At 51.7% G+C, this 14,261-nt stretch overlaps 1 protein-coding gene across 1 annotated transcript in view; it reads right to left on the bottom strand.

The window, feature by feature from the left end:
* MYOCD (myocardin) overlaps window positions 1-14,261 on the bottom strand; it is a 34,549-nt gene that overhangs the window by 16,157 nt on the left and 4,131 nt on the right. The window contains exons 2-4 of the mRNA XM_030962029.1: window positions 8,794-8,859; window positions 5,294-5,349; window positions 774-849 (exon numbers count right to left, since the gene is read on the bottom strand). Coding sequence (XP_030817889.1) covers window positions 774-849; window positions 5,294-5,349; window positions 8,794-8,859 — 198 coding nt within the window. The remainder of the gene's footprint in view (window positions 1-773; window positions 850-5,293; window positions 5,350-8,793; window positions 8,860-14,261) is intronic.

The raw sequence follows: 14,261 nt of genomic DNA, 5'->3' as shown, positions 1-14,261 counted from the left end.
TGCCTGCCAGAGAGAAAAAGAAATACAGATTGCATCCATGCTGAGAGCAGAGGGCAGCATTCACAGCTGCCAGAGAGTGATCTGCTTCTTCCAGGCAAGTGACAGGACTCAAGGAGGGAGGGAGGCTGCACATCCTCTCGTCTCTAAGGATCTTGTTATCTCTGGAGATAATGAGGGACACTGTGGTGTTCTGCTGTCTGTGATGGGATCCAGCCCTGCCAGCTCTCTGCCTGAGAGGGAACACCAGGATGGGAGAGGAGAGGAGAGAGCTGCTGTGGCTCTCAGACTGATAGCAGGGCTTTTCATACTGCTCTGCCTGGGTCACTGACTGCACGGGCTGTCACACAGAATATCCAGAATTACAGCAGCACAAAAGATGTCCAGCCTTGGGAAGGTGCTACAACAATCTGCTATAGAAATTTCAGTGCCCTGGACAACAAATTCCCTGGATTTGCTCTTCATGATCAGACATTGGCGCTGGTGTGTAACAGAGTTCTCTCTCACAGCTGTTCCCTAGAGCATCTTACACTGCCAGAGATGGGGGAAAGACTGGGTGGCCTTGGGACTGTGTCTGTCAGGGAATAAAAGTGTGTCCTGCTTCCTAACACCAGCTCTGGACACAATTTCATACAACGTGTCCCATTTGAGTCTGCCCCCCATGAGCAGCTGGAACAAACTAATGGCAATGAGATTCCTGAAGGAACACAAGAAGGGCAGGAGGAACACAAGTCCCAGGGCAGGGGACACAAGGAGTATGTGGGAGAAGCTCTTACCTTGCAGAATGTGCATATTGACCAGGTCTGAGCGCTCAGGCCTGCTTCTGATCTTGTGCTTGAGATAATCTTCAGTCTGCAGAACACAAATGCAAAGTTACCCGCCTAGAGCAGCATTAAGGTACTGAGAGCACCTGCCCCTGGGCCATCCCACCTCCTTTTGGATTTATTACAAGCTGGGTTGAGTGAGCTCCTAAATGGCATTTCTCATCCCTGAAACACTGTCTTGTTCTTGGGCAGAGGTTCTTCAGAGAGGGAACAATGTGCATGTAGCTGCCGAGTGTTCACTGCACCCACTCTGTGCCCTTTGCCATCACTACTGGGCTTCTGATGCCTGCAGTGTTATGAGAGCTCATAGGAAGGGTGACACTATTCCCTGGGAGTGGTGGCCTGCCCACCACATCACCTCTGAGATGCTCAGAATGCCCTGGCAGCAGTGGCTTCTGTGGGAAGCCCAGCACTCCAGGGTGAGACATCAGGCAGAACAAGTCATGGAGCCACTCAGACTCTGAACCCAGGTCAGCCATGAGGCTTGACATTCCTGCAGCCCTGCAGCCCCTGTGCTCTGTGGTTCCCCACCCAAGCTGTGATATGGGGTTGGGAAAATCTGCTTTGCAGTCGCCTTGTGCCAACTCCCTCATGGATTTGGGAACAGAGAGGCACACAGAGCTACAGATACACCATCCATAAGGGCCAAGAAAGTCGGCCTTGAGGGCAGATGACATCAAAAATACAAATATAATCTTATCCCCTGGTGAAGAAAAGCTAGAGCTCAAATTAGACAAGCTCTCAGCTAAGCTGAGCTGCAAGAAGAAATAGCACAGAAATTGTACATAGTTCAAAGACATTAAAATCTTAAGGATAAATATAAAAGAATAATACAAGCAACTGGAGCAAAATTGGAAATCCACAGTACAAAATGTACAGGATCATAAGGAAAAGATCTTGTAAGGATTCTGCAGCCAGGATCAGGCAATGGAAAGTGTTGTCTGTGTTCCATAAACAGGAGAGATAATTCTCAGCATACTGCTGAGATGGCTACAGGATTTAATACCTTTTAAAAACCAAAAAGACAAACGGCTCTTTATCAAACAGGTGGCTCAGCCAAGAACCTTCAGCAAGAAAAGAGAAGAAACCCCACTTGTCATGTTGGAGAACAGGTTAGAGAGTACTCAGAGGAGTTAAGTGTTCCCAAACAATTTGGAGACGCACAAGGCTGGAGAAATAGCAGCTATCTATGGTTCTCCAGGAAACTGGGCAAAGGAGAGTAATTGCTGGCTTTAAAGGAGATGGGAAGAAGAAACCAGGAAATTATAAAGCAGACAGCAAGATATCAGACCAAGCAATCAAACAATATATATAAATGAATTTTGAAGATAGCATGGAGGTGAGCAACAGCCAGGATGAATTTATCAAGAACAAATCACATCACACCAACCAAAATTCCTTCTATGGAGAAATGACAGTTTTCTGGTACAGGAATAAACAATGAATATCATGCAGCTTGACTCAAAGCATGTTTTGACATTATCTCCTATGGCTTTCTCACATGCAAGCCAGAGAAATTTGGTCTGGATAAGACTAATATAAAAAAGGAGCATAGCTTTGGATCACCAGAGGAATTGGAAATGGCTCAGAGTCTAAACAAGAATAAATCAAATCCTGTTACAAAGCAATTTTTCCTGCTAGTCAATATATTAGTTAATGCCTTGAATGATAGAAGACATACTCCCTATTCTGAATCATTCAAGGCTAACTGATTACACTACACCAGGGTTTGGCACAGCTGATGATCTGAAATTCATGGTGCTACAGATTCAAGGAGGACATTTGGGAAGGGCTGTGGTCAGGTCACAGTTAGTCACAGCTAAACCAGCAGATTGGGCACTGCAGTGGATGAAGATTTAATGCACCAGAGATGCTCCTGCAGTGGTCACTGGACAGAGCCTTGGGCAGAAATTAGTTCCTCCATGCATTGGGAAAGTATAAAAGGCTCTGGAGAATCCAGAGCTGACCCACAACCCCAAACCCAGAGCACAGGGTGTCAGCTCAGCCCTGCTCTGTGCCCTGCAGCTGAAAGGGCCCATGGAAGGGCCTGGGCAGCAGCCACAGACATCAGCCCTGGGTCAGAAATGAGATCAGTGAGGGGGCTGAGGGGAGGGGAGGTGGGTCAGCCCAGAGCTGAGATGGCTATTGGGGCACAGGATGTAAAACAGCTTTTAAAAGTGCTGCAGGAAAAAAGAGACCCAGCTCTGAATACACACACAGTAGTGTGCTCAAACCTCAGCAGAACAGCTTGGGCTGGGAACCAGGGGCCAAGGGCTCACTGCACAGCTCAGAGAGCACCAGAGCAGCTCATGGCAGTGGGTGTCTGTCAGTGCTCATTAGTCAGGACCTTGTCACTCTGCAGCTCCTGAAAGGTGCCTGTGCTCAGCTGCGGCTGGGCTCTTTCTCCAGGCAGCACTGACACAACCAGAGCACACAGCCTCAAGCTGTGCCAAGGGAAATACAGGTTGGATATCAGGGGAAAAGTGTTTTACAGAAAGGTGATAAAGTTCTGGAATGGCTGCCCGGGGAGGTGGTGGAGTCCCCATCCCTGGGTGTGTTTAACAAAGCCTGGATGTGGCACTGGGTGCCAGGGTTTAGTTGAGGGGTTGGGGCTGGGTTGGACTCGATGATCTTTGAGGTCTCTCCCAACCCAGTGTTTCTGTGAGTTCTGTGATTCTGTGACCTGCCCAGTGGGGCTGTTCTGCTCTGGGGCAGCCACCCTGCAGCCTCTCTGTGCTGAGCCAGACAGCCCCAGGAAAGCCAGCCTGCTCTCTGTCCTCCACCCCAGGAATCTATTACAGGACATCAAAGTCTGCTGTGCTGGCCTGCTGCCAGCCTCTAACATAGCCAGTGACATGTTTAAACAAATAATAGACATTTTATTTACTAAAGTCTTTACAAAGCCTTTCCCCTCCCCCATATTTTTCACAGCTTATTTCCACCAACACAATCCTGTACTTGGACCATGTGGGTTTGCCTGGTTCCTGTGCCAGGTCAGAGCAAGCTGGTGTCTGCACCTGAGTGCAGATTTAAACTCACATCATGCATTTCCACCTAATCCTTAGATCAGGTCCTGACTTGGGCTCAGCTCCAGCTGCTGTCCCACAGCTGTGTTCCTGCTGTGGCTTCAGTTCCTTTGGACCCTGGCTGTTAATGAGCTGCATTTGTGTCTCTGGGGTGCAAATGATGAACCCTTCAGATGTGAGCTTTTTTAACATCAGCTGAAGCAGAGGAGCTTTCACAACACATGAACAGTTATCTGCTTTCTGTTTGCACAATATCAGCTAAACAACAAATGTCTTGGAGTGACTGTCTGGAAACAGCTGCTGATCTTCCCTTTCCCAGGTCTATGCAGGGCAGCTTTGCAAGGGAATAATGTTTATTATGGGCTGAGCTCAGTGTCTTCATTAGCACTTTCTAAACATGCCCATGGTTTGGGATAGACTAGACCATCCTTCCCCTTTCCCCAGGCAACTAGCCAGTGAAAGCTTTTGAAGAGCAAGACAAAGAGACACAAATGTATACTTTAACTGTAAAATATATGACACTTCAAGGATACTTTGGATTGCTTGAAATTTTTTAAGCATGCTAATCTTTCAGAGTCATGCTGTATTTCTTATGCTTGCCATTTATTACCACGGGAGACTTGGGGCAAGTGATTTGGAGTGTGTTTAAGTTCAGAAGAGCACTTCCCTGTGTTTCACAATCATTCTTCCTTGCAAAGGTCCTTTCCTATGTGACTGCAAGCACATTTTGCAGATTGATGGAACAAATTCCTGTGTTCAAGCAAAACCTGCATGATGAATTGCTTCCCTTTCTGGGATCTTCCCTCCAGCTTGAGCAGGGCTGCATTGCTGGTGATTGGAAAACCAATGTGATTTCCCAAAAAGTGATCAGATCACAGAGTTTCAAAGTTTTCTGGAAATGGCTACTGCCTTGGATGTTGTGTCCTAATGGCCAAGCTGCAAGCCAGAGCTCCTGCCTGGTGACAAGTGTGAGTTCCCTGGGGACAGGCTGAGGTGGCCCCTGCATGCTGTCTGACCCTGTTCCCTGCTCTGAGCTGGCTGCCAGGGGTGCAGAGCAGCCAGCACAGGAGGAGCAGGCTGTGGATGTGACCTGGGGGGAAGCAGCAGCTCCACTGGTCGGACATTTACTGCAAGGGCTGACAAAGCAATGCTGAACCCTGCCCTGCTGGACCCTTTGGTAAAACCCCACAGCTCAGCACACAGATGCCCCATTTGCCCTTTTTTAAAACCATCCCTGCTCAGAGAAGGGTGTTCCAGAACACTTGTGAGCCTGGCAGCATTTCTGGAAGCAGAGCAGTGCCCTGCCCTCATCCTTGGCCACTGGGCCAGCGTGGAGGGTGCCAGAGGAGGGGACAGTGGTGCAGGGTGCTCTCAAACCCCGTGACTCATGCAAAGCAAGCCCCTGGGTGCGTTCCCTCTGTGGGAACGTCCCTCTGCAGGCGTTACCTTGGCTCTCTCCAGACTTTTTCGCTGTTCATGGAATGCAGATGGGCTTTTCAGTGCTGCAACAGGAAAGAGAGAGGAGCAGTCAGCACAGGAGCGGAAGCAAGCGGCTACCAGGATATTCAGCAACAGCATTTTAATGAGTGCCATAAAAATAGCAACACAAACTAGCTGTTCTCTTTATTATGCTGACTAAAAATAACTCAGGAAAGCTCTGGGAAATCCCATGCTCTCAGCCAGTCCGTGGCAAGAGAGCAGGGGGGATGGAGAGCATGGGGAGAGCAGGAGGCACGTGGGCAGGGAGGGGTGCAGGCTTTGAAACACAGTCAGAGAGCAGAGAAATCCTTTCCCTGTCATGTTCCCTGCAGGGCGTGGAGGGCACCACGGCTCCAGAAGACAGATCTGGGAAGGGCAAACACCTGGGAAGGATCTCAGCTGAAAGTAAAACCTGCAGGTGACTGAGGCTTGAGGTCAGCATTAAAACCTGCCTCAGCTCCTGGGCTCTGTGGTGCAGCCTCCAGTGAGGCACTGCCAGGGGCTCCTTTATCCCTCTTCTGTCACTGACCACGGCTGACATTTGTCCTGTCCCCTGCTCAGAAGCAGCTGTGTCACCTGGGACCTCCCATGGCAAGCAGCACACTACGTCCTCAGCATCTCCTGAATTCAAGGAGGATTAACCCAGTGGTGCTCCCAAAAATAATCCCTGGTGGCTGTGGGACCAGTGAGCACCAGTCCCATGGAGCAGCCTGTACTGCAGTCATGGAGAACCTTCCACATTTCCCTTTTGACTGTGGTGGAGTAGAAACTGAGGCAGAATTTGCATGGTGAAGGGGTTAATACTTCTCACATCCTACAAGAATTCTTTTGTGTCTGTGTAAGCAGACAAAACTAACTGTTCCCATTGGGACAAGGAAGGGGAAGGTGTCCTGACCCACAGAAACAGTCTGCTGCAATTCTTTGTCTGGCAGTAGAAATTCTCTTTTCATCTTCTGAATGGGATCCAATAAAGACAGAAATTATTTTCATGCAGGCCTTGTTATCCTCCATCAGTCTAGGGGAAAATGGAAAGAAGAGTGGGGAGAAACAGGAAAGCTTTGGGAGCCCTCTGAATTGACTTTTGGTAGTCAACACCCAGGCAACCCCTGGAACAGCCAGTGAGTGACAGAAAGCCACAGAAGGCACATTCCTGCTCCTGCCAGTTGGAAAGCAGACAGACAGACAAGCTGGTGTTGCTGTGCCACGCTCCAGTGAGCAGCCACCAGCCCTGGTGACAGCTGGTTTAACCAGAAGCAGAATTAAACAGTGCACATGAGAAAATGGAGTTAGCAAGAGAGAGGAGTTCCCCAGCCCTGGTGATGTGAGGTTGTGATGCTGGCAGTGCGCTACAGGCACTGACCAAGTGCTGGGCTATTCAACAGGAAAGTGCTGCAGAGTTTAGTCATTTTCCAAGGTTTTTGGACAAATTAGGGGAGTGCTGCAGCTTATATCAGTCTGCAGAGCAAATAAAGACATTGCTAGCAATGCCAGGTCTGAGAACATGTCAGGGGATGGTATTTCAGCATGACATGGTTGAGGGCTGGGGGCACAGGGCAGAGGTGCTGTGTGTGGTGCTGATCACCTGGGGACAGCTGTTTCAAGGCTTCAGTGAGGGGGAGGGGGTGGCTGTGTACAGCAGCAGGGCCTTCAGGTATTTCTGCAGTCCATCACAGCCAGGGGGACTCACCTGCTGGTCCTCAGAACCAACATGGCATGGGAAGATACAGTTAACAAAGACTTGTTTTTCCTAAGGAATGTCTGCACATGCCCAAGCTGTGGGGAAACTGGCTGGGGCTCCCATGTACGAAATGCTAACATCTGACACTTCCTCTTGATGTCAAATTCAGCAGTTAAATTCTGCATGTTTGTTTTTATAATGGCATAAGTGCCTTTTCTTCTATTACTTTCAGTGAGTGAACCGTGCTCAAGTTTCCCAAAATGGTCTCCCTGGACAGAAACCAGACTGCAAAATGTCAGCCTAGAAGCTGGGAGTGCAAAGAAGCTGTAAGTAAGAGGAAAATACCTTCAGTTGCCATCAAATAGATTTGGCTGAACACTTTGCAATGTGTCAGGTTGGAGGTGTGGGGTGCCACGTGTGACAGCACAGCCTCACAGAGCAGCCCCAGGTGTACAAACCTCTCAGGGGGCACTGCTGCCCCATGTTCTTGCATTGCTCTAACAAATATCACAGCATTTTGTCTAAAGCTTCAGCTCCTGGAGTCTTGTGATCAAAGTTCCTGCCCTTTCGTGGCAGGCAGCATAAAATCTGAATGCTTAAAGAAAGAAGCAGGTGAAAAATGGAGAGTAGGCATTTATCAGTCTTAAAATCATTGATATTTTTTGGTCATCCTGCTCAAGTTTTCCTAATGCTTGGTGCTGACCAGAATGTCCTGAGAAGGTGTCTGTGGTTCAGGACAATCCTCCAGGAGGGACAGGGGAGGGACAGGGTGCAGCAAGCAGTGCCAGGGCCATGCTCTTAGAGAGGTGATGTTCTGCTGCTTAGGCAGGAGCTGCATCACAGTCTGCAGGGGCAACCAGGAGAGACAGAAGTGACACAGCCTCTGGGAAATGGTGATCTCAGCAGTGAACCCAAGGGGTCCTTGATGAGACACAAAGGATAATCCTCTACCTGGGTCCCAGGTAAGCACAGATTTGCACATGGAGCCTGAGCTAGGTCAGCATGGAGTGTTCCACTGAGCAGGGCTGAGCTCCCAACATCCTTTCTCCAGTGGTGCTACAGCTTTCATGGTGCACCTGCAGGTGCAGAAGGGGATGGTTTTCATTCACTGACTTTTTGGGCTCTGACTTTCTGGTGCAGAATGATTTCATGATAACTCTGTCCTGGGGTTTGTCCTTCAGCTGGAACGCCAGGTGAGCAGGGCTGGGTGGGGGCAGAGGGGGAACACATCTGTCACTCTGCAGCAAGCAGCCCCCATGGCCTCAGGTGTGCAGTGACTGCTCTGCCCTGTGGGGTCCTGCCTGGGCACACATCTGGGGATGTCCCACTCCTCCAGGGGTTGATGTGTGCACTGGGGCCCAGAGCTGCCTGCAATGAGCCCACTCATCCTCTCCCTTGTCCTGTCACAGAGGCTCCTGGCCTTTACAGGAGCACAGGAGATTGTCTGCCCTTGCCTTGGAGATTCTCTGCCCTTGCCTTGTGAACAGCTCTGTGACTCCTCTGCTGGAGCTGGATTTGCTTGTCCTGCTAAGTGACCTCTGGGACAGGGAGCTCTGCAGCTGAAACTTTGGATGGTGTAAGGCAAGCATCTCTCCTGACTCCAGCTTGAGCAGGGCCATTGCAGTCTGTGTGATAAATGCACAGCACCAGGGATCATCACATTTCTGCAGCCTATGGAAGCTCTGAGCTGTGGGTCTGAGCAGGCAGCTGGTGCCACACAGTGCCCCAGCAGTGCCCAGGATGAGCACAGCCCTGTGAGCCAGGATGAAGAGGCAGAGGAGGTACTCACGTGGCATGATGCCTTGGTCTGCCAGCTGCTCACGGGTCCTTCTCTGCTGGAGCCGGAGCTGTAAAACTGAGAGAGAGAGAGAGAGAGTCAGGGACAGGGGCAGGATTGCACAGGGACAAAGTGTGCAGGGTTTGTGTGTGGCACACGGGTCTGGCACTGATCCCTGCTGCTGCTGCACCAGCCTTGAGAACGATTCAGCTCATCCCATCACCCTGGGAACCATGCCTGTACTTTGAGTTAGGGTCATATTCTACACCTTTGGTTTGCAAACTTGTCTTCAAGAAAACACAAAGCTCAGTTCCCTGCTGTCCTGTTGGAAGCTCAGTACAGCCTGCCACGACTACAGACACCTCAGTCCCAACACACACACACTTGCCTACCCACCAGCACAGCCCCAGGCTGCTTCTCCTCAGCTGCCTGGACTGAGCTGGGCTTGGAAGGAAAAGAAAGGCAAGAACAGCATTTTTGTCCTTGGGAGCAACCTGCTCTGCCAACAGCTCGTGTCCACAACACAGCTTTCCTGGGATGTGGGATGGAGCTGAAAAATAATCCCTCCCAGAGCAGTCCCCAAAGCATGGGGCTCCCTGAGATGCCATTGCTTGTGACTTTTCCATGTCCTCTGTACAAGCCATGTTTCACATTCAGAGCAAATGTTTAGTGAAGGCTTCCTATGGGACAATGATCTCCTGCCAAATTCCAGCACTTCTTTGGACACCAAAGATAGATTCTTGCTGTGAGGGAAAAATGTAGCCTTCAGTGTGTGGTGAATTCTGTGTGTGTGCTGCTCCTCTGCCTTCAGTATGTGGTAAAGTCTGTGTGTGTGCTGCTCTCTGAACCCAGGGGGAAGCTGGTGGCTGAAGGCAAACCTTGCTGCCAGGGGGGTTGTAACCCTCCTGTGCCCCATGGCACCACCCTCAGTCAGTGCTGGTTCTGCCTGTGGACATGGATTTAGCTCCTCAGTCTCTGGGTACGTACACTGCACCCAGTTATCTGCAGAAATCATCCCCTGAGGGACCCTCAGCACCAAATGGGGCAGTCCCTGCTCTGGGAATGCCTGGGTTTCCTCCTGGGCTGTGCAGGCAGGTTAAAGGTGCCCAGCTCCTGGGTCAGCTGTACCCCACTTTCTCTGCACAGAAACTTCTCTGTGACAGCTCACAATACTGTGCAGAGCTTGGCACTTTCCCTGAGGAAGAGATGGATCTTTATGGAATAGGTGAGCTCAGGGAGGTCAGAAACTGTCCATGAATAAAACCAATCTGTTGCTCACCCAGAAATGGTTCTCTGCTCTCCTAGTCCTGGTCCAGTGTCCCAGGAATTAGACAATCCTGCCTTCAACCCAGGCAATTTACACACAACACCACATTATGGACAGGAACCAGAGACAGCAAAGCCTTCTCCAGTCACACACACCACCCTGCCAAGGCCACAGAGTGCCCCAACAGGCTGTAAAATATCTGAGTGAGGATCCTCCATCACTTCCCTTCACAGCTCCCACGGGTGCCAAATTATTTGCACCATTTCACTCCAAATTCCCACACAGCCAGACCAAGTGCTGTACCACAGTCACACAGGCAAGGGGATTCCAACAGTCTGAGCCCACATTCCCTGCTGCTCCTGCTTATTTCCCAGCCCTTCCTAGCAAACAAACAATTCACCAGCCCCCTGGAGCAGGCAGCTGCCAGCCAGGCTGGTGAGGAGAAAAAGGAGAGGGTACAAATCCCCCTGGGGCATAGCTGGGAGGGTGATGATGGGTGTAGGATTCATCATCTGCCCTGCTGCAAGAAGTGATGGAAACCTGGGGGTCTCACTGCCACAGCTCTCCCACTGCAGGAGCAGCACCTGAGCACCCAAATCCTCCAGATCCCCCTGCAGGAGCAGCACCTGGGCACCCAAATCCTCCAGATCCCATTGCAGGAGCAGCACCTGGGCACCCAAATCCTCCAGATCCCATTGCAGGAGCAGCACCTGGGCACCTAAATCCTCCAGATCCCACTGCAGGAGCAGCACCTGGGCACTCAGATCCCATTGCAGGAGCAGCACCTGGGCACTCAGATCCTCCAGATCCCATTGCAGGAGCAGCACTTGGGCACTCAGATCCCCCAGATCCCACTGCAGGAGCAGCACCTGGGCACCCAGATCCCCCAGATCCCACTGCAGGAGCAGCACCTGGGCACTCAGATCCCCCAGATCCCACTGCAGGAGCAGCACCTGGGCACCCAGATCCCCCAGATCCCACTGCAGGAGCACCACCTGGGCACTCAGATCCCACTGCAGGAGCAGCACCTGGGCACCCAAATCCTCCAGATCCCCCTGCAGGAGCAGCACTTGGGCACCCAGATCTGTCAGATCCCACTGCAGGAGCAGCACTTGGGCACCCAGATCCCCCAGATCCCCCTTCAGATCCCCCAAATCCCCAGATGCCACTGCCTGCCAGCAAGCAGGGCACAGCCTGGGGGATCCCCCCTGCAGCTGGTCCATTCTCCACCTCACAGCCTCTGCTCTGCCTCATGCTCTGTGGAGGGGCTGTCACAGAGGGGTCTGGGGCTATGGGAGGATGATGAAAAGCTCTCCAGTTTGGTTTTTGTGCTGAGGGGTGGAAAGGCTGTGAGCCAGCAATGGCACCCACTGCTCTGGGGTGAGAGCTGAGCAATTCCTTCCCTACACAGGGAGTTCATCATAGGCCATGCTGAGCTTACAAATCTCCTAAATCTGGCCCATTCTTAAGCTACAGGGCAAGGAGGAATTTTTTTTTTCTGTCAAATAATGTGAGGACAGGCCATTGCAAGTACCAGCCACTTCCAGGAGCAGCACACACTCAACAGTTGAAAGAGTTACTTCAGCCACCAAATATTCATCCCAGTCTGGACCTCCTCATGCAGTAGGATGCATGACTTGACTCTCAAATATTTCTATGGACTTCCAAAACCTGTTGCAAACCATTTGAAGAAATGTAGTGGACGGTGTCAGACAAAAATGCTGAACATCCCTGCACAAGAGGGAAGCAGCCTCTGAGGCAGCGCTGCATCTTGGCAGATGCCAGTTTAGGGCTTGCACCTTTCCCTTAAAATCAACAGTGCTTAAAACCAGGGCTGGAGGAGCCCCTGGCACCACCCAAACCACCATTCAGCTGCTTCTTTCCTTGGAGCAGTGTCTGACCCCAGCTCCATTCCTTTCCTCTTCCTTTGCTGATGTCTGCAGGCCTGAGTGCTGCATGGGAATGAAATTTTCACAAACATTCTTATTTTTCAAGGGAACTGCTCTGCTAACACTTCAGAGGAACATTTATCATATGAAAAGCGGTGGCTGAAGCACAGAAGAGACAATTTTGGTGCCACCCCCCGTCCTTGTTGGCTGCCTGCAGCAGTTTGGATGGTGACAAGTGGCAGCCAGGGAGCAGCCAGGCACACTGCTGGGCCACCACCAGCTGAGACACCTTCCTTTCAGCAATCCTGCTCCCTCCTGGGGTACCCCAGATGAGAAACCCTCCTGGGATGATGAGAGACAGGGCAGACCTATCCCAATGAATTTGCTCATGAACCTTTTCTGTTAGAAATAAATACTCCTCACTTCTATGCTAGCACCAAGTCCCATCCACGGATATTGGCTTGCAGAAATGTCCTGTGCAGTAGGGCTGGGGTGCAAACAAGACCGCCTGGCGCCAGTCCCAGCTGCCTCTGGTGCCCCAGGCTTTGAGCCCTGTGACTTGCAGTCCTGAGTCATCCTCCTCTCCTGGAGCTGAGCTCAGAGCTGGAGGAAGCTCAGAGAACAGCTTGGGCCTTGCCTGGCCTGGTGATGCACAGAAAAGACATGTTCACATCTTCTCCCCGCGCCAGGAACAGGCAGATCTGGCATCTCCTTCAGCCTGGGAGGACACTTTGAGTCGGTGCTCAGCAGACAGTCAGGGTGGGATGGGATTTTATCACCTGCATCCCCACACTGGGGCACTGCCAGAGCCCTCCAGCACCATCCTGTCCTTGGGGAATTGGCTGAGCAGCCCAGGGCTGTGTCCCCTGGGGTGGGGGAAGTGCCCTCCTCACGGGGTTCAGGACTAGGACAGGCAGGCAAAGCCACAGCTGACCTGACCTCGAGCTGGGGCTGCTCTGTCTCCAAGGAGGAGAGCACTGAAAAAGCAGCAGCAGCACGTCCCTGTCCCTTCTGCCACCAGCAGCTCCTTCCTGCCCTGGTGGCTCAGTTTGGGGTTTGAGGAGTGTGAGCACCTCAGTGGGGCACAGGATGGGGACAGCTCTGCTGGGCTGGCAACAAATTGGGAGTGAGGAGGGGGAAAGAGCAGCAGTTCTGTTGCGCACCAAGCAGCAGCTGAGCAAAGGTGAAACACAGACCTGTTCATGGCCATGGTGTGCACCAGAGGCACCTGCTGACCCGCCCCTGCTCACACACTGACTGCCAGAAAGTCACCCTGGATCCAGAGAATATCCACAGCTGGAAGGCATCATCAAGTCCAACTCCTGGCCTTGTTCTGGACCCAGCCCCCTGTGAAAGGCAGGACTGGTGCTGGCTGTGAGACTGGCCCTCCACTTAAAAATTGTCAGCGATTTCCATTTAAAAATTGAGCTAGTGTGTGCCTGCTGGGGAAGAGGAGCTGCCCCGTGGGCTCCTTTCAGTGTCCCAAGGTCCTAGCAGGGCAGGATCAGGGCTGGCACTCTGGTGGGTTCAATCATGCTGCTCATGGCCCTCTCAGGACTGTGTCTGCTCCTCACAGCTGCACCAGGAGCAGGAGTCAGCTCTCCAAGCAGATGTGGGGCTCCTTCCTTCCAGCCTGCAGTGGTTCTGAGTGGGTGTCAAGCCAGGCAGCCTCCTTGGTGCTGCCCCAGCAGGGTCTCACAGGACTTTCCTGGAGCTGCTGTTTTGCAAAAACACCTTGGCCAGACTTTGTCTTGAGCCCCTCCATGGGTCTCAGCCCATCTGAGCCACAAGCCACAAAGTGATTTCTCTTAACATCATGTCTGCAGGCCTGTGTTATCCTTAACATGACCTCTGTGGGAGCTGTGTGAGCAGAGATGAAGCTGGAAATGGCACTGCTCAGCCAGGACAGCCATGGACAGCCCTGGTCAGTCCTTTCCCAGGTGGGCACTGCTCTATCTCTGTCTGTGATGTCACTTCAGAGCTGGGAGCATTTTACTCCTAACAGACAGATGTGCTACCAATGTGTGTGTTAGCTGGGAGACTGCACTGAAAAATCTCTACATGGGTGAGAACTACATTTCTAACCCCAAATCCAGGTCTTCAGGTACCTTGGAAGAGACACTAGGCTAGCACAGCTGGCTAGCAAGGATTCCAGAGCACCAAATGGGCACAACCAGCTGTGAAATCTCTCTGAATCCATCATGATGTGCAACCCAACCTCACCATGGTCCTGAGAACAGGCTGTCCCCTTGGAGTCACCCATTCAACACCCCCATGAGCAGCCCAGACAGATCTGTGCTACAGCACATGCCTGACTGACAAAG

This window comes from Camarhynchus parvulus, chromosome 18 (genome assembly GCF_901933205.1).
Source record: "Camarhynchus parvulus chromosome 18, STF_HiC, whole genome shotgun sequence".
Lineage (NCBI taxonomy): Eukaryota > Metazoa > Chordata > Aves > Passeriformes > Thraupidae > Camarhynchus > Camarhynchus parvulus.
The sequence above is the reverse complement of the archived record's forward strand: the minus strand, read 5'-3'. Positions and strand labels throughout refer to the sequence as shown.